Consider the following 21,149-nt stretch of genomic DNA (forward strand, 5'->3'; position numbering starts at 1 on the left):
AATAACATCAATATTTTATCACTTTTCTATTTGCAGAGATCAAAGAGAATATACCAACGTTGTTGGTATGCGTGTGTTTTAAAATAATGTCTAAAATTAAGAAACCCCACTAAATTAAAGTGATTAAGGTATACTGATTCCGTGTAGTCCTTGATGTAAGATAATCTAATACAATTGAATGTTCTAATAGATCTAACTTTTAAGTCATTGCAACATCCTCATGTATCCTCCAAATTCAACTCAAGTAATTGCAATTTTAAAATATTAATTATATATACTCCTACTAAATCTTTTACCAAACAAAAAATGACATATGTTAATTATAAATCAATCCTTAATAAATAAAATATCATTTTATAATATATATCATTTTCTTATGAATAAGAGAATTTAATAGAATGATATATCACTTTTAATTTTAAAACGTTTTCCATCTCATCTTTTCTCTCCAGGAGCTCTTTCTATAAAAATTTTAATATTTTGAACAATGAAATGTTGTATCATATCTTATTTCGATAGTGTTTCATACCAATAATAGTAAAGCACAATATTAATAATAATAAATTTTTAATTAATATAATATATTTTTATTGGTACGAGAAAACATATAAGATAACAACTTATCTCTATTCTAATATATATGCAATTGTGGTACAATTTTTTTATATAGTTAAGCTACTATTTATCTCTATTACTTTTATTCAAGATTTAATAATTAATATAAGATGACGCATTAATATCTTAAAAACTCTTATATTGTTAGATTGTGTATTGTTTTCTCTTATATAATGTTCGTTCCTATTCACAAATAATGTACATAGCAACAAAAAATTATAGCAACCAAAGAGTCTAAGCCAAAAGAAGAACATGATGGAGAAATGTAGTAACAATAAGTCTTTTATTGTGTTCCCTCTTCTCTTTTGCTTCCTTTTGTTCCCACACCTTTTACTATCTCTGGAAAATGATTATATTCGTGGCCCGGTTCGTGAACTTGTTACCACTACAAACCATCGCTCAGATTCTGATCCTCAACAGGTTCATTATACATATTCATCTCTTTTTTCTTCATCTTTTTTTCAGTGAATACCATAGAATTTTAGAGTTATAACTAGTACCTTTCATTTTAGAGTTATAAATTGTTTATTGAGAAGAGAGATAAGAACAGAAGAAGAAGATATATATGATTCATGATATACTGAGGAAAAAAGAGAGATATAAAGCTAAGATATAAAAAGTTGTGTATGAGAAAAACTCAGAAGAATGTTGAAGTTGTTTAAGAAAACTTTGCAATTGTATACATTTTTATCAATACCAACATAACTAGCACTTTTTGGGTTAAGGATTTAAATCATATGTGATATGAGACACCACAAAACTTTAGATAATTGATGGAAAATGTGATCGATATAATAATAACAATTATGATTATGATCCAGTTCTAGAGACATAAAAAAATACAATATATTATGCCAGACACATACAATTTATAACAATGATGAGAATGAATCATTTCACCAATCTTTTTCTACATATATCAACTTATTCTTTTTTATCTTCATGAATCTTCCAACAAAACATATTCATTTTTTTCATGAAAATCATATTCATTTTATATATATATATAGGTGCACATTTCATTGGTGGGTAAGGACAAGATTAGAGTATCATGGATAACTGAAGACAAACACACAAAATCTTTAGTAGAATATGGAACAAAGTCAGGGAAATATAGTTCAAAAGCAACAGGTACACACACCATGTACCAATATTTCTTCTATACCTCAGGAAGGATCCACAACACAGTGATTGGTCCTTTAGAACCAAGCACCACTTACTTCTATAGATGTGGAGGGTCAGGCCCTGAATTTTCATTCAACACACCACCATCTAAGTTTCCTATTGAATTTGCCATTGTTGGTAAGTAGTTCTTTTCATTTCTTTTGCTTCAAGGTTTTCATTAACTAATAATACAACACTATTAAAAATTGTGGCATATAATATCTCAGTTCTGACTGTGACTTCTGGGGTCATGAGTATATTGAGTGTGTCATCGATAATACCTCAGTCCTGACATGCGACCTCATCGGTCCATGAATACACTGAACGTATCACTCACCAGCTTAAATACCCCTGCAGTATTTCATTCCCCACAAATATGAAGTCTCTCACGACTCGAACTCATGACTTTAGGAACAAATAGTCATTATTCAAATGAGTCGCTATCATTAAGCTACTGTAGCTTAATATTAGCGACTCATTTGTAAAGTAACTATATTTGTCCTTAAGGTCACGGGTTCAAGTTGTGGGAGGCTACCCTTTGTGGGGAATAAAATACTGCAGGTATTTAAACTGGTCGGTGGCACGCTCAATATATTCATGAGCTCGGAGGTCGCATGTCAGAACTAGGGTGTTAGATGATAGGTCAAAAATTCAGTAGTGTTTTGCTTGATCTTTGGATTTTAGTTTTGTGTGGAGTAGCTTCAGTTTTGTCATAAGGTTTGTTCCTTATGAAGTAGATGATGAATGCTTCAAGCAAAAGCATAAATAAGTGGATGTTGCACATGATAAGGTGTTAAGGATGTGAGGTTGAGTGAAGTATAGACCACTCGTTAAGCATTTGCCAAACTTACCAAACAAATCGTTTTCATTAGAAACTATACGTAAGATATTTATGACTCACATTTAAGATACTGATTTTGGACCCACTCATACAAGAGCAAAGTTTATTAAGATAAGTCAAATGAGAATTTGATCCAAAAAATTATCATAAAACTTAAAAACCTCTCACTAGCTAGCTTTTGAGATTGAGTTAGAAGTAACCATTCTAATATAGTATCTAATCATCTTCATGGGCCATCCATATATGTCTCGTCTAAATGAGTTAGTTCTAATCATTATAATAAAGTTTGAATGTAATAAGTATATATTAACAATGTAAAGATGTATATATTATTCACCCTTTATTTTGATTACTTTTTTGAAGAGTCAATAATAATTGAAAATAAATTATAGATAATACATTAACAATATAAAAAACTCTTACACTATTAATATTATTTTTTTTTCTCATAAAGTTTATATTAGCATGTCGATAAAGTGTAGTATAGTATGCTAAAGGACATTATTTTTATAATCTAGATTCTAGAGCCATCTGGCTGAGCAATAATTGTCCTAAGTTTGAAATATGACAAACAACTTTTTGGAATGAAACATGTCCTTTATGGTAAGAAGGGATAAGTTAGGTTTTCTAAAGAAAGTGGTAATGTATATCTAAGACTTCAACTTTTATTGAATTTATTAAATAGCCAAACCTTTATAGGTGTATTTTCCTTAATTAGGAGGTGGTGATGCAGTGGAGTAGAACTCAACTTATTTTATTTTTTATTGTTCTCTTGCTTTTCAAATTAAATATTTTAACCTTGAAAAGTATATATGTTAGCATAATAATCCACTCTTTTTATAGAATAAAGTATATCTTTATATAAGAAGATAAATCAACTCTTACAATCACTAAAATCATGATATGCATCCTATTTTTTTAAGTTGTAAAAATGTTTTTGTCGAAAATAATTAAATATGACACATGTCATAATTTAGTAGATGGTAGAAATAACTTATCTCCTCATATAAATACATACTTTATTCTCTTTTTCTTAATACACTCTATTAAAGTCATTGTTTTGTTACTTTTTTATTGTGCTAGCTCTTGCTTCAAATTAAATATTTTAACCTTGAGAAGTATAGTAGTATAGTAATACAATTATTTTAGAGAATAAACTATATCATTACGTGATAAGATAATTATCTCCTACAACTACTAAAATCACAATATATCATAACTTTAGTAACCGAAAGAGATAACTTATCTCCTGAGTACATATTTTATTATCTTCTTTTTAATACACTCTATTGATTATATTCATTGTTTTGTTACTTGTATGACAAATGTAGGAGACTTGGGACAAACAGAATGGACACAATCAACCCTAAAACATGTTGATAGCACCAACTATGATGTGTTATTATTACCAGGAGATCTATCCTATGCAGATTCACAACAACCATTATGGGACTCATTTGGTCGTTTAGTAGAACCATATGCAAACAAAAGACCATGGATGGTCACACAAGGAAACCATGAAATTGAAATATTCCCTATTATCTACCCACATGGCTTCAAAGCCTATAATAATCGATGGCCAATGCCCTTTGAAGAAAGTGGATCCACCTCAAATCTCTATTACTCTTTTGATGTTGTTGGATCTCACATTATTATGTTGGGTTCTTACACTGATTTTGATGATAAATCTGAACAATATAAGTGGCTTCAAAATGATTTGGATAGTGTTGATAGGAATAGGACACCTTGGGTTATTGCATTATTGCATGCACCTTGGTATAATACTAACGAGGCTCACCAAGGTGAAGGTGAAAGTATGAGACAAGCAATGGAAAAGTTGCTTTATAATGCACATGTTGATTTGGTTTTTGCTGGTCATGTTCATGCTTATGAACGCTTTGTAAGTCATCTCTTTAACCTTTTTTTTATGGCCCTGCTTTTTATTGCATGGTGGATCCACCTACAAAATCATATGGTATCATTTTCTATTTCGTTCATCTTATATATTTGTTAAAAATGTTATGATGCTCTTAAGATATAAGTATATAAAAAATAAAAGAAAAAATAGTATCACACTTTTACTCTTTATATATGTTAGAGTATATTTGGATTGACATGACATTATTTTATCTAGCTAATATTTATTTTGTTTCATTTTATTTAAATTTATTTATAGTTTATGTTCATCTTATTAGTTATTATTTGAGTCGTTATAATCTTATTGGTTGTAACAATTTTTACATATATAATAAATTATTTGGACTAACTCATATTTAAGTTTGATCAATATTTATAATTTATAAAATTTCTATAATATACAATAAGATAATATTTTTATCTTTAAATGTAAATGCAAAGAAATGAATTATCTTCGTAATAATGGAGAAGACCATTTTTCATATTAAAGAGCGTTAGGGTTTTGATTTACATTCCTTAGTCACAATTTCGATCACATCAATCATATTTTCATGTAAAATTCCACAATTACCATAAACACAACCACAATTTAATAATTTAAAGCAGTAAATGAGTTTGTTACTAATATATTTTGAGTTTAAAATCTATGCACTGACAATATAAATTTTTTTATACTGTGAGCACATCATCCACAATTGATTTGTATTATTTTCATTTGAGAGCCAATGGTGGTTAATAAATCAATTATAGATAATTTGCTAACAGTGTAAAATATACACTATCCGTATATGCATATTAAACTCATATACTTTTTATATAATCATTTCAGTTGAACATAATAAAAAGGTTGATATGCTTTCTTTTTGTTAATTTATTGGATTCATTGCAGACTCGAATTTATGACAATGAAGCTAATTCATGTGGTCCATTATATGTGACAATTGGTGATGGAGGAAACCGTGAGGGACTTGCATTAAAGTAAGATACAATTCCATAACTTTTTCTTCCATAATTTAATTCCATTTTTTGTTCAATTTATTTTATATTGGTCTAGCATTGATAATTATGTTACTACATATTGAATGTTTTAAACAGCTTTAAGAATCCTCGAAGCCCTCTTTCATTATATAGAGAACCAAGCTTTGGTCATGGAAGATTGCAAATACTAAATGAAACACATGCACATTGGTCATGGCATCGAAACAATGATACTAATTCATTTGAAGCTGATGGTGTTTGGATTGAGAGTTTAATCAATTCAAAAGCATGCACAAAAACTCAAGAGAAACAAACTAGTCATGAAGAACTATGAAATTAAAGTTTGAGTTATATTTAATCACACATGGAAAAGGAATATTAATTGATTAGTAGCATAATAACTAGTATCTTCAGCTAGGATGAGGAGTGAAGAATATGTTTGATGTAAATTTTTATCTACTAATTTTTCCTAAGTTTAAAAAAATATTATATGTCTTTCTGTTCTTAAACTTTTTGTATTTATTTGAGTTTTTGTAATTTATTTTATGTTGTGAGAATGTATAAATAACTTATTTAATAGTAATGATATTTTTATGAACTTTGAAGGGGAAATATCTTTGCAGAATACATAAACTACATTTTATTGTTTCCAGATCTTTTGTTTATTAAGACCGCATTTGTTAAGTAGTTAGAATAAATTTCTAATTTTAAGATCATAAGATATCCTCATAAGTGTAACATATATATATTTATAACAATTATTACATCATTTAAATTACTTCCTTTTTTCTTAAAATAATAATAATTAAATATGAATAGTGCCTAAAATAACGTAAAAAACTTTAATTTCTTTCAACAAACCAACTCATATAGCCATTAAGTCTTCCATTTGCTATGTTTCCCTTTAAAAATCAACTTATAAACAAATCCCAAGAGAATTAAGTATGATGTCAAAATTAGAAGAGGGTTATTCCACACCAAAAAAAAACATAACAGATGTACCACTCCTAATTCTTAGTCATAGACTCATATAGCCCATAGTCAAGATCCACCTAGATCAAGTAGATGATTTCCCTATGTGTTGAAATATAATGTACCAAGTGGAATACAACATCCTTCCTAGCCTTCCAAATGGACCATAGGTATAACAAATTATGGACCATATCACATGATGTGGTCACAATATTCATTATAATTGCATCACCACATAGTTGTGGTGTAACATAGAATCACAATGATGTAACCACATCAGGTCACAATGCAACTACATTAAACTATATTTGAGCCCTATATAACCAATTCAAAAAATATTTTTCACCACCAAAAAAGTATATGAAACAAAAGATACAATTTAATGTATCTTTTCCTCAATCATCAAATGCATGTTCATAATGTTTTCTTGCATAGGAATCTCGAGCAAAAGGTAGACTTTAAATTGTTTCTTTATTTCTGATCTCAAACTTCAAAGTTAAACTACCAAGTACGTGGCCTTTACATGTCATAAGGTTTGAACTTTGAACCAAGTCAATTTTAACTTCAAAACAATTTAACATGACTAAACTGAGTGTAATATTTGTGCAATTGACAATGTAAAATATACAGTTTGTGTATTATCCACATTTTTTTGAATTATTTTTTTAGATAGATAATAATGATTAAAAATGAATGGTAGATAATATAGTGACAATATAAAAAATCTTACATTATTAGTGTACGTATCTTTTTCTCTACTTAGTTTTTGTTAATGAAAACTTTCAAAAAAAATTTCTCTAACTAACTAGATCCTAGGTATTACAATCTTGGTTACTTAGAAGTGGGCCTTTCATGAATTTGCTTCAATGCTTTATGTGGTTTGGACTTTGGAGTTTTTGTCCATTGCTTCTTAAGTTTTAGATTATATGCAAATCTATTGTAAATATAGTTCATTGCTTTAATATAAGTGTTGTTACTAACTAACAAGCAATATTTTCAATTAAAGGGGAATATTCTAATGCATCAATTATTGAGAATGTGATTCCAAACACAGAATACCAAATTAATTATTAGCACTTAGTACATCATCTAGGAATGATTCTTTTAATTAAAAAGGGAAATCACATGCTGCACTTATAAACATGCTTTTCCAACACACTTTCATAATGGAAGGTGCTTCCAATAAGTAAAATCGATATCACCATTATTATACAAGAAAGAACTAATTTTATTTTATACGGTTTAACCAACTAATCTCATTCTAGATATATGATTTGTTATTTTAAACAAATATCACTTCTTTAAATCAAATATTGACCTTCATCTGTATACAATATTTTAGAATTTAATGAGTTTATATTATTAAATTGAACAAGATCCTTTGTACAAATATCATGTCTCTTTTTGTCCTTTATCCAATAAATGTACATAAAATAATAGAATTTTATTTCTATATTTTTTATATTTAATTGAATGATATATTTTAATTGGTCTGAAATACAAATAGGGACATGAACTGAGACAACAAATCTCCATTCCATTAAATCAACTCTCTAACACACCTAATAATTAACAAAGTTGTGATGAATGTTTATACAATTGATAATGTATTAACTCATAATCCATAAGTTCATGATTGATGAAATCCTACTACAGGATTAAAAACATTTGGTATCTACTAACGAGATAGTAGTTTAATAGTGTAAAACTTTGTTAGATCCTCAAAAGGTCATAAGGTTAAAGATTCAATTCATGTCAGTAACACATGTTGGGAGAGACAATTACACATCAAAAAACAATTAGTTTTTTACCTATAGAATGAGAAAATATTCTTGGTAGTACAAAAAAAAACATTTGGTATCTAATACTTAAGTATTTCTATAAGCAATCCTAAAACCAAAGTGGCCACATCACCTAATTCAAATAAACAAAAATTAATCCCATGATCCACAGCTGTCCATGTCTCATTTAAGATAAAATAATTGTTGCTTTGATGAGTTAAGTAAAACAATATAAGCTAATATTAGGGAAAGAAAATACAATTTACACATCTCAATTTCCTAATATACCATATCTCATTATTTAGTGTGGTTGGGTTCTTCTCATGTGAGTGAAAGTATCTATTCTCTATTCAATCAAGTGCATAATGATATTGTATTATTCACTAAATATCTAATTATAGATACATATAACATGTTCACTCTTTTATTTAGAAACAAACTCGTTTTAAAAGAGCTAAAACTGATATTTATAATTGAACTAGGGATATATGACATGTGCACGCACATGCAGCTGGTTGGTGAGTGGTCAATGTAATTGTGTGTAATGTGCACCATCCAATATAATTAAACATGTAAATTTAAAAATTCAAATTCAACACTATAACAAATTAATTTCATTTATTGTGGGTATATGCAGGAATGAATATCATGATATATGTACTTACATATATATATCACGAGTAGTTTAAAGAATATATTTCTAAAATTTGCGAGTACACACTTGTGACTCATGCTCGTACACATACAGATTTTACCGACTTGTTCGATTTTTTGTCATTCCTACTTTGGAGTAATAATGTTTTAACCAGTTATGAAACTCGAGTCCAACAGTAAACCAAAAGAGATCTTGTATTAAGTTTAATCAGTTAAAATGTATAGTAAGACTAATTGATGTCATATATTAATAATTATTTATAAATATATAATTACGTATATTTATATAAAAGTAATATATATTTATCTTTTTTGCCCAAGAATAAAATAAAACATTATAGTAGTATTCTACTTTTAAAAAATAATAAATCGAACCGTCTGGTACACTTCCTGAGAAATTAGTTCAATTTAACCAAATTTAACATGTTTAAACCAAAAAATTTAGAATTCAAAATGATTCAACCACTCATTCAACTAAAACTACAAATCAGAATCATTCTTAAATTCAATCGATAATCAAACTCTTCGATCCGGTCCGAGCCTCACAAGATTAATTTTAACCAAGAAAACAAAAAATGGAATAAGAATTAAGTAACATGAATGGGGTTAGGTGTCAAGCAATGATTTAGTAATAATTGAATTAGGTGGAAAAGCATTATATACAATAACAAACCAACCATAATATACCATATCCTTTTCTCTTTCCATATATTCTCTTCATTTTCATTCTTCATTCTTCTTCTGCATTTGTATGTGTGTATGTGTTCCTTTCACATACACATATACTGAAAATTTTCAACGTTTTCTTCTCTCTATTTCTTTCCCATAATGGCCACTGAATTCAACAATATTAACGCCGTCACTACCGCCGTTAATTCTGACGGAATACTTCTAACCTCCGTTAACACTGAGAAGCTCATTATTGATACTGATCCTGGAATTGGTTACTTTCAATTTTTGTAAAACGCTGCGTTTTGATTTAGGTTCAGTTTTGCAAAATTCAAATTCAATTGGGTTTTTTTTTGTAGATGATAGCATGGCGATTTTGATGGCGTTTCAAAGTCCAGAGGTTGAGATCTTAGGATTGACTTCAATTTTTGGTAATGTTTTTACTGAAGATGCAACGAGAAATGCTTTGCTTTTGGTATGTGTTTGTTTTTTTATGCTTAATTTCCAAAATCACTTTTTTTTGCTGCTGATTTTATTTATATTGTAAAAAGTTTCATTTTTTCATGTTTTTTTGGAATATGCTCTTGATTTGTGTTTTTAATGTTGAAAAAGGATAGTGTGAGATTGCAGGCCGTGAACAAATTCCAGTTGCAGAGGGAAGCTATGAGCCTTTGAAGGTAGCTATCTATTTAGTATCTACTATTTAGTCCGTTTTCTTCAAGTAACACTTTTTTGATAAAAAAACCTATTCAACTTGGTTTTGATTGGATATACAAATGTAACATCTTGGCCTCGACATATGATCTCTCTGGGCACATGAATTTATTGGGTTTGTTGCCCTTTAAGCTTAAATACTCCTTGTCGTATTTTGTTATCCTAAAGGAAGCCTCCATGACTTGAACTCGTGACCTTAGAGATTTATAGTGATATTTTCCATTGAGTCGCTACCACTAAGCTACTGAAATTTATCATTGTAAGTATATGCGGCCGTGGGTTCGAGTCATGACTCCCTTTAAGGAGGAATAAAATACTGCAGGTTGAAGGTTGATACACTCAATAAATTCATAATTGCAAGAGGGGTGGCATATCAAGGCTGATGTGTTAGATAAAATTATAAACCATGTATTAATTAGAGGGTTTTGCTAACCTGTGATTAGCATTTGCTTTAGTTCAATCAAATCAAGGGTCTTTTTTTTCTATAAAAATAATACTTTTTCGGGTATGTTTCTACCAAAAATATTTTTGGAGAATCCTAAACAAGACCCTAATATGTTGTTGTTTAGGTGCTTGAGTGCTTCATACATGTGGTATTGTTCTGCATAAGTTTTATTCATATTAAAGTATAGCTCTAGGAGTACCCCAAAGAACAATACATGTTTTGTCCATCATTTAAATGTCGGATTTGGACCTTTTCTTTTTCTCATCTTTCTGCTAGATGCCTCTGCACAGTGTGTGACATATTAGTAATAGTTACATGATTCCCTCATTTAGCCTAGGTATTGTATATTGAATTCAGCATATCACGTTTTGGGTTCGTCATAAAGGAAATCATATAGTAATTTTAAAACTAAAGAACTGCATAGAACCGGATTGCATGTACCATGTAACTATGAATTATTGCTCCTCTTCATTAGTCCCTTCATTTGTTTTATTAACTCCATCTTTCTCCTGTTAATTATGTTGTATTGTGCAAAAGGGTGGAAAGCCTCGTGTTGCTGATTTTGTTCATGGTAAAGATGGATTAGGGAACATAAACCTACCCCCACCTAAATCTAACAAAATTGAGAAAAGTGCAAGTGAATTTTTAGTGGAGAAGGTCTCAGAATATCCTGGTGAAGTAACTGTGCTAGCACTTGGACCCTTGACAAACTTAGCTCTAGTAAGTTACACATTGCTTTCTTCTACTTTATGACTTTATGGTCCTTACCTTCATAACTTCATAGTTTATGGTTGCATACACATTTGTTTATCTGATAGTGTTACTTCCTTATTAGGCAATCAAAAGAGATTCTTCTTTTGCAAGCAAGGTGAAGAGAATAGTCATTCTTGGTGGTTCATTCTTTGCCTTGGGTAATGTCAATCCTGCGGCGGAAGCAAATGTAAGTGGTGGATTCCTCTTTGTTAAGATTTCCACAATTAGAAAAGGAAGAAAAATGATTTGCTTTGGGATTTTGTACTAATATTTTGCAAGTCGTATACTCGTATGGTCGAAAACATATCAGAACTTCCATTATTATTCCATATCATATCCTAGTCCTGAAATGACTTTATTCTTCAACCTTCAGATCTATGGAGACCCCGAAGCTGCCGATACCGTGTTTACCTCTGGAGCAAATATTGTTGTTGTTGGAATAAACATTACAACCCAAGTCCAATTCACAGGTGGAGTTGCAACTCCCAGTTTGCTCCAATTTATGGGCTATGTTTGCTATTTTTTATGAATTCTAGGCCAGGCATTGGAAATGAACATTTTGTTTTTGTTTCAGATGCTGATCTCCTTGAACTTAAGGAATCCAAAGGAAAGTATGCTCCTCTCTTGAGTAGCATGTGCAAATTCTACAGGGATTGGCATTTAAAATCTGACGGTGTCCATGGTAATTTCACATGCTACTTTCATGTTGCAACTTGCAAGTTATGCTGTTGAAGTCTATACATTACTTCAGTTAACTGTTAAGGTTGACATGGAATGATGATTTGATCTCTCTTTCAGGAATTTTCCTCCACGACCCCGTCAGTTTTGTAGCCGTTGTGCGTCCGGATCTTTTCACATACAAGAAGGGGGTGGTGAGAGTAGAGACTCAAGGACTCTGTGTTGGGCATACACTTATGGACCAAGGATTAAAAAGGTAAGTCTAAATTTGAAACTGATATGCATCACTTTACCTTCGGCGCTGTAATTTCATGCTCAGCATAATCTGATTCATTTGACGCAGATGGAATACGAGCAACCCGTGGACGGGTTATTCTCCAGTTTCAGTTGCTTGGACTGTGAATGTGGAGGGAGTTCTTAATTATATCAGGGAGCTATTGTTGAAACCTTAAAGTATAGGCATTTGTAAACCACCCTTCTCTAAGATATCAAAAGCTTTGGAAAGTGATAACATGGCAGCTTCTGAAATGCAGAATTTATGTATAAGCTTAGTTTGTTTATTCCACTCTTTGTCAACCATAACTTTGGGGTATAAATGATTCACAATGGTTCTCATGCTTTAAGCCAATGAGTTCTTGCCCCATTAAATGTAAAAGCTCATGTACTATTGAAATTCTCCTTACACCAAATGATTTCAATCTGGTTTTCAATTTTCATTACTTCTTTTTCTGCAAAATTGTCATTACACAAAGCAAGGATAAGATTGTGTATGTCAATATACTCGGACTCATTAGGTTAGAATCTCTGCAAAATTGTCATTACACAAAGCAAGGATAAGATTGTGTATGTCAATATACTCGGACTCATTAGGTTAGAATCTCGTACACTATACCATTTTTTTATCGCTTCTATTTATGTACTCTTTGAAACTTTTAACTTGTATGAAATTAGGTGGAAAAACAATCACTTACAACTCAGCAAATCATAACAAGATTGAAATGCAAATTCATTATGAGCAAAGATCAAAATATAATAAGAGGATGTTTTTAGAGGAAAAAATATATACACTAATATATTAGAGTTTTTTATATTATCATTACATCATTTACTATTGTATTTCTTAATTATGGGGAAATAAAAATAATTCCCATTGGAATGGTTCACTTCTCCACTCATCACATTTACCCAACTTCCCATTAGTATTTTGAATTTGGTTTCTAATAATTATTTGAGTTTTGGATTTCGTTTGGATTTCGTTTGACACATTAACACTTTAACTAAAGACCAAAATTAAAAGCAACAAAAGTTAACCAAATTTGTTTTCACAAAACTAAACATATTTTTGTTGCAACACCCTTGAGGAATCAAATATTAAAAGAGAAGAGGAATAACATAAGAAATTTGATAAAAAGGTTCAGATGATTTGTGCCTATGTTCTTCAGAGTGTTAAGAAACTACCACTATATGTTAGAGAATAAGAACTTGTTTTTATGGCCTATTGTTGTTCTTCTACACTACCCAACTTACTTACCACATAAATATATAACTTTTTACCTCGACCCTTTTAACTCAGTCTACCCATAACTCAAATTATTGTTTTCTGAATAAAAAGTTCGTTCCATTCGAATATGAGTCATTCAACAACAATTTAAAGAGTAAGATATCTAGGATTGAATAATTATAACATACAATCAATGACTTAATATTTCCTAGCTAGCAAAAAAAACAGAACATTCTATTTTCACAACAAACCCACAGCACCAGAAGAAGTTGGAATATAATTACAAAGTACAAACAAAACACAATTTGAGGAACAAATAATAAATGAAAAGTGGTGGTCCATTATTAAACACTAAACAAAAAAGAACAAATCAAACATGTCTAAAATATCACAACAAACTAAGCTAGTAATAAATTTGTTGAAGAACATTCATAGTCCTCAACTTATTATAAACAGCATGCCACCCAGCTTGTGTAGGATGCACCAAATCCCAAAAGAAAGCTGATTTAGGATCATCACACACCTTATATTTCTTCACATTATTCCCATCAACACTTCCACAAAAACTTTCACTACTAATTCCAACACAACATGGCTTCAACTGGTTCTGAATATGATGTGTTGAAGGGTGGTTCAACACTGACATGAAACTATCATAAAGGTTAAGGACTATGAAACTTGAATGATCATTGGTTTGTTGGTTCAATGTGGTAAGAACTTGTGTTAATAGGTTGTTGTGGAGAAGTACTAGGTCATTGGTTGTGTTGTTACATTGTTGGAATGAAAATGTTGATGTCATTTGAGGAAGACATCCTAGTGGTTGAAGACCACCCAACACAATTTTCTTCACTCCTAAGCCTTTGATTCTGATCAAATTGGTGGTGGTTTGGTTAATCACTGAGGCCACAAAAGATGGTAAACCCTGCATGAATAATTCAAATTGCTGTCATAATATATTTCATTTTTCCGAATCAAAAAATTTAAGTGGGCGCAAGCATGCTTATGTTATCTTAACGGACAAAAACAATGCCCTGTCTATTTTAAGATGGGCTAATGGGCAGCCTGCGGACATTGTTGAATACAAAAAAACTTTGATATTTTATATGAAATTGAACAAATCACATTAGATTATAATTTAGTTAGAGATTAAAAATCATATTACGTGATAACTTATTTGAAATTTTCTTAATTTTTTCCCATGTAGCCCAATGATAATGTATGCAGTTTAGCAAGGGAAACAGACAAATGTGCACAATTTCTATATCTTGTCCACACAAAAATATGTGTTATGTGGGCGCCCCATAGACATTGCCCATTTTACTATTTATATACTCATGTCATCCAACTAATTAACCTATCCTAATAAGATATTAATTATTATGGGTTAAGATTTTAGAAATTAGAAATACAATGATTATATTAAAGTAGTACAATAATTAAACTCCATTTTCAACACATCCACATTGAACACTAAGTGATGTGTACCCTAAAGTTTGATCACCAAACATTATTGAAAATTAAATAGTCAAATAATTCATTTATAGATTAATGATGATAATTAACAAGACATTGGTCTGGTGTAAAACCCAACTAGATTATTAGATTAACTAAAAAGTTATTAATTTAATTTATGTGAACGACATTTATTAGGACAGTCACACACTAAGGTATTAGTTCTTAAACCATATACTAAAAAAAGGTGAATAATGACTAGAACCCAATGTGCATATTTAATTGTAATGATCTTATTTAATAATATAATTTTACTTATTCCATTGGCTATTATTAACAACTTCACAAATCACAATAATGTATTTGTCAGTTTCCTTGGAGATAGTGGACAAGTATCAACCTAATCCACCTACCAGTGATATACTGGGTCCAAACTTAAAATTATATACAGTATGATGAAGAAATTAGAAACATTGGGCCTTGTGTTATGTTATAAAATATTAGGAATTTTATTACTTTTTTCCAATGTTTTTCATTCATTATTTGTAAATAGTAATACAAGCTTAATCAATTTTATTTCCACTAAGTATATCCAAATTTGGTAACTAAAAACTATTCTCTTTCAAAAAAGCATGATGTCGAAGGTGAGTTTTGTCTCTATAAATAAAAAAATGAGTCTAATATTTATGAAATGTCGGTTAAAAATTTATATACAGTCAGTATATTATTTACCATTCATTTGTATTATATTTTGAAAAATTAATAATAATTAAGTATAAATAGTAGATGATACAGTGACAATATATAAAACTCTTACATTATTAGTGCATACATTTTCTCTCATAAAATTTTTGCTATCTATGTACAATAAGGATCTAACCCTTAATATCATGTTGAAGGAAACTACTAAGTTTTCACTCTAATAGGATGTATTATTTTAGATTTTAGTTTTCAGGTGTTTTATTTAAATATGTTTAAATTATTTAAGTTCTTTATAATTCCTATAAATAATCGTCATCCAGATTAAATTGTTAATTCTGTAAATAGCATAAAATAATGTGTCAACTTTCAACTCTAACTTTTAGTTAGTTCTGACTAAAGAAATATGTAACATATTATGGTTATGAATAAGGCTAATTTCTATTTATCTGCTTGATCCAAAACATAACTGAAGATCGAATATTAGCTACAAGAGTATTTATAATCTAAAGTTAAAAATGTTGGTACTAAATTTTAATTAAACCAATATGTCAAAGATTCTTTTTTTCTTCTTAAAAGAAGAAACAAAAAATCTCTAAACTGAAAAGCAAATGAAACAACACCTTCAGCTAAAATATAGTATAGAATAATGAGAAATTTTTTATTTGCATATTTATCATTCATATTTAATCATTGACTCTTTCTTAATACTTAAGCATACGAGGAGAACTCAACTAAAAGATTAGTCTATTAGGTGTGAGAGATGCATGATTTAAGTACCACAATAAGTTTGTTATTCTACTTAATGTGAGCCCAACTAAAGTTTGTTATTCTACTTAACATTGTCGCCCCTGTTAAAGGTCGACGTTTACGCAGTTTTCACTCTATCGACACTTACCCGATGGTAGTCATTTCTCTTTTTGTGGCTTCACTCATTTATTAGTATTTGGTAATATACTTTAATCTAGCCTATAGGTAACTCTTTCCGTGACACAACTCTCAATGAAAGCACCAGTTGTTAGGACTTAAACACATGAGGAGAGTCCAACTCAAAAGACTAGTCTGTTAGATAGGAGAGCCTCATGACTTAAGTACCACATTAAGTTTGTTATTCTACTCAATGTAACACTCCTAATACTCTTCAACAAAAGTAATACAAATAAATGATGGATAATATAGTGACGATATATTAATCTTTACACCAACAATGTATATGTATATATATATATATATATATATTACACTCTCATAGAATAATTGAAGTTTGTTGAATTACCTGAGCAGAGCCATTTGTGGCCAAGTAATGACTATAATCATTTCCAGCTATAGAAACAAGGGCCACTGAAGTGTTGAGATCTGAGGCTGTGTACACTTTATCTTTGATAACTTGTTCAAACAAATCAATTTGTGTTGTCATGTTAGGACCTCCAGTTAAGGTATCAAAGACACCAGTACCCCCAACAGCAAAGTTTATCCCATATTTAAGGTGTTGTGGCATTAGTTTCCTTAATCTGTAGGGTACAGGGGATTTCACCTTCATATACATAGCTGCATGCATCACATATAGATGTATCATGTACTATAGCTCATATCGGAAATATAGTAACAGTTTTATATATATATATATATATATATATGTATGTATATATATATGTATATATATATGTGAGTGATGTAAAACTTTACATCGATTATATAGATATATAAATTTTTATTGTTAATTATTTATTACATGAAAAAGTAGTAACTAGTAGGATGTAAAGAGGTCATTAAAGAGAGGAATTTAACAAATAAAAAGTATTATATGTATTATGTTTGTTACTTTTTCATTGATGAGTTGTTACCTATATTATGTTCTTATTCGAAAATAGATTATTAGCACCATGTTAGATCCTTAAGATTATTAAGTTAATATTCAATTTCTATGATAAATACATGTTGGGATAGATAAACAAACATGTTCGAAAGAATTAATTCCTTAGATATACGGTAGAAATACCTTTGATATAAAAAAAGGGGAAAGAAAAATTCAGAAATGGAGGAAGTTGATATAATTAATTAGCATATCAACACCTCACACTTCCATTTATTTAGGATTTAATACATATATATTGATAGTATATGTGTTTTTTATATTGTCAGCAAATTACTCATCATTAATTTGTTAATCATTATTGACTCTCAAACAAAAGTAATACTAAACAATAGTAAATAATGTGTTGACAATGTAAAAAACTTTACAATATTGATACATAGATTTTAAACTCATTTTTATACTTGAGGTTGTAATTAAAAGGTAAAGGACACCATGCTTTTAGCTTTTATTGAAAAAGCTGTATAGGTCTTGATAAGAACCGCTGGCAATGAAAACTTTTGTCTCTTGGGATAAGGAAAATTAAAGATAATCATAGCCAAATAAATAATATATTAATTGCGTATAAATTTTTGAAATCATAGCTGATAAGTGGTAATAGCTAAATATCACAAGTTATGCATGGATATGATATAAATTCTATTTTATATTATAAATATGAATTATGAGATTATAATAAGCTGAAAAATAACTTAACCAGTCAAACTAATCAATGTTGTTGTTTTTTTTACTTCTTTTCTTAGTTTATAAGTTTTCTTCATGAATTAAACTTATTACCCGAAAAAATCAATTGATAAAAAAAAAGCTAATAAACAACAAAATAAATAAAGAATCTCTTGACCACACATGCACCGAGGTAGAGAGTGCTGAATCAATGTTAAAGCAATGTTTTTTTTCGGTACAATGTTAAAGCAATGTGATATAAATAATAGAAATGATAAAAGTGTGTACGTCAAAAAGCACTTGTGGCACGCCAGAAAGTAAAGAACACGCTAATAACAATAATAATTCTATTTATTTTTTTGAAAATGGAAGATAAAAAATAATGTGATACAGTGATATTGGAAAGAAAAATCAGTGTAAAAAAAAAGAAAGAAAAAGGTGACATTAACACAATAATGCACCACTATCAAAAAGAGAGAATGGTAGACAATAAACACAGAAAAAGAAAAGTGGGAAACCAAAACAGAAACAAACCCCACCATTACAAACTTCCATAATGGATACCAGGTGTTGGTTTAATGATTGATACCAGACAAACAAACAAAAAATTAAGAGTTCAATTTTCTAAAGCAATATTTATCAGGAAAGATACTCATATATTCTAAACAAATTTTATTTTTACTTATATGAGAATAAATACTGTTAGTAATAAGTATATGATTATTTAATAGTATGTGCACTAAAAAAAGGCTCAAAAATCAAAACTTTTGTTAAAAATATATAGGGATAAAATATAAAAGTTATGGAGCATTCATTATTTCACACTTTTTATTTATTAAACGTCATATTTTCACACATAATTTATAGTGATTCACTACTTACCTATTGTTATTTCAAGAAAAACTCAAAGTGGTGCAGATTTTTTTTTTTAAAATAGTGATACTTTTTTATTAAAGACATGAGCCCATAATTAGTGATGATCACATTTAATAATTTAGAAGATTAAATTGAGATTTTTTTTAAATATTCCAGAGATCAAATGTTCTAAAATTTTGAGAGACCAATTTTGTTTTACTTTCTTCTAGAGGAGATAAAAATGTCCATTGTTTCTTTTAGTCATAAAAGCAATTTGAAACATTAGAGAGATTGGTAAAAAAAGGGTGAAGGATGAGAGAGAAAGAAAGAGAAAGTGTTCCACCTCACTGTTTAGTAAGAAACTAATCTTTTGTGTGTGATTGTCTTTCCTACTAAGTATTATCATTAAAAATTAAACATTTGATCTTTTAATAATCTCACACAGTATCATCTTACCAAAGCCACTAAGAAACCTACTCACACCTAAAATCAATTAAGCTGATTCTAGAATCCGATTTTTTTTTTGCAATTTACGTAGTACTATTTCCAATGCAATTTTTGTCAATCTTAAAGTATAAGTACATTAATGGAGAAAAAAAGGGTTAAAAACATTACATTATACCAAAAAATAGGAATCAGTTAAAACTTAAAAGTGTTATTGCACATACCAATGTAATCGGTGAGAACTCTTCCATCGGAAAATCTACCGGCGGGCTTGCCCGGAAAAGTAACACCATAAGGGTCTTTCCATGAATTTGATAAACTCTTTCTAATGTTTCCTGTGTCAGCATATGAATCTCCGAAAACATACATTTTTTTGGGTGCATCATTAACTTGGTTCCCCTCAACTTCCAACATTAACCTATGTCCTATAAATAAAAATAAGACATGTGCATCAAATATGAGGCTTTTCATAAATCAGACAAATAATACCAACAAAATGTTGGTCTAGTAGTGTAAAACTCCACTGGATTTCTAAGGTCGATGGTTCAACTCATGGGAGTAATACTTATTAGGAGGGACAACTATAAATCTCAAAAGGTATTATTTCTTTACCCAACAAGGTGAAAAATACCATCGGTAGTACAAAAAAATCAGACAAGTAAAAAGAACAATTGAAATGAAAGAATACAAGTTATATAGTTTTTTGTTGTTGGGTATTTATACCTGAGAGATGTAGGATTAGTAGAACGGAGAGGAGGAGAAAGAGTTGAATGTGTGTGTTCATAATGAAGGGCTTTGAAGGAAGTGAAGGGTGTTTTGAAGTGAAGTTTGACAAAGGAAGTTTTGAAGAGAAGAATAGGGTGAGAGTGTGTTTTATAGTGAGTGAGATCTCTTTAGTATGTTAGAGAATAATGTGATGGAGCCTTCCCTAATTGCAGAGATGTAACTATTACAGAGTCTAGATGTGGTCCTTTCTTTTTTGTATTGTACTATTAGGAGACCCGTGTGTTCGCACGGAAAATAATATGTATTGTTTGAATTTAATTAAATAGTGATTACATAACTTGTTAAATGAAATGTCATTGAGAAATACTTAGTAAAATATGTTTTATAGTAAAGCAATACTAATGTAAAATTAATTCTTCTTACGATACGTTATTGACTTTTCTAATAAGTATTATTTTTAGTAATTAAATTTTTAATGATCTTTTGGAATGTAAAAAAATCTTATAATATTAGATCAACATTTTTATAATATTAAATATGAATAATTAAATAAACCAAAAAAATATATATGAGAGTTTGTTAATATGATTTAAACTAGTACCAAAATTTTATTAGAGAATAAGATTAAGTTTTAGCATATTAATGCACATAACCAACAAGATGTTGATCTAGTGGTGTAAGACATCGCTAAAACTCAAGATAATCAAAAAGTCAAAAGTACGATTCATATGAGTGATGTTTATTGAGATAGACAG

General features: G+C 29.5%; 3 protein-coding genes across 3 annotated transcripts; 2 read left to right on the forward strand and 1 right to left on the reverse strand.

Annotated features, from left to right (window-relative positions):
• LOC109355750 (purple acid phosphatase 22-like) lies at positions 807-5,856 on the forward strand. The gene is made up of 5 exons (XM_019598955.1): positions 807-1,035; positions 1,626-1,917; positions 3,952-4,520; positions 5,427-5,515; positions 5,633-5,856. Exons 1-5 carry the CDS (start codon positions 868-870, stop codon positions 5,847-5,849), a joined length of 1,335 nt encoding a protein of 444 aa, XP_019454500.1. The 5' UTR covers positions 807-867; the 3' UTR covers positions 5,850-5,856.
• LOC109357494 (uridine nucleosidase 1-like) lies at positions 9,625-12,880 on the forward strand. Its single transcript, XM_019601484.1, has 9 exons — positions 9,625-9,865; positions 9,951-10,066; positions 10,209-10,268; positions 11,288-11,470; positions 11,586-11,690; positions 11,877-11,973; positions 12,078-12,185; positions 12,302-12,437; positions 12,525-12,880. Exons 1-9 carry the CDS (start codon positions 9,751-9,753, stop codon positions 12,631-12,633), a joined length of 1,029 nt encoding a protein of 342 aa, XP_019457029.1. The 5' UTR covers positions 9,625-9,750; the 3' UTR covers positions 12,634-12,880.
• On the reverse strand, positions 13,898-20,557 carry LOC109356708 (GDSL esterase/lipase At5g03610-like). The gene is made up of 4 exons (XM_019600195.1): positions 20,392-20,557; positions 19,893-20,093; positions 17,110-17,381; positions 13,898-14,604 (listed from the first exon to the last, which is right to left on the reverse strand). Exons 1-4 carry the CDS (start codon positions 20,450-20,452, stop codon positions 14,086-14,088), a joined length of 1,053 nt encoding a protein of 350 aa, XP_019455740.1. The 5' UTR covers positions 20,453-20,557; the 3' UTR covers positions 13,898-14,085.

This window comes from Lupinus angustifolius, chromosome LG09 (genome assembly GCF_001865875.1).
Source record: "Lupinus angustifolius cultivar Tanjil chromosome LG09, LupAngTanjil_v1.0, whole genome shotgun sequence".
NCBI classification, from domain to species: domain Eukaryota; kingdom Viridiplantae; phylum Streptophyta; class Magnoliopsida; order Fabales; family Fabaceae; genus Lupinus; species Lupinus angustifolius.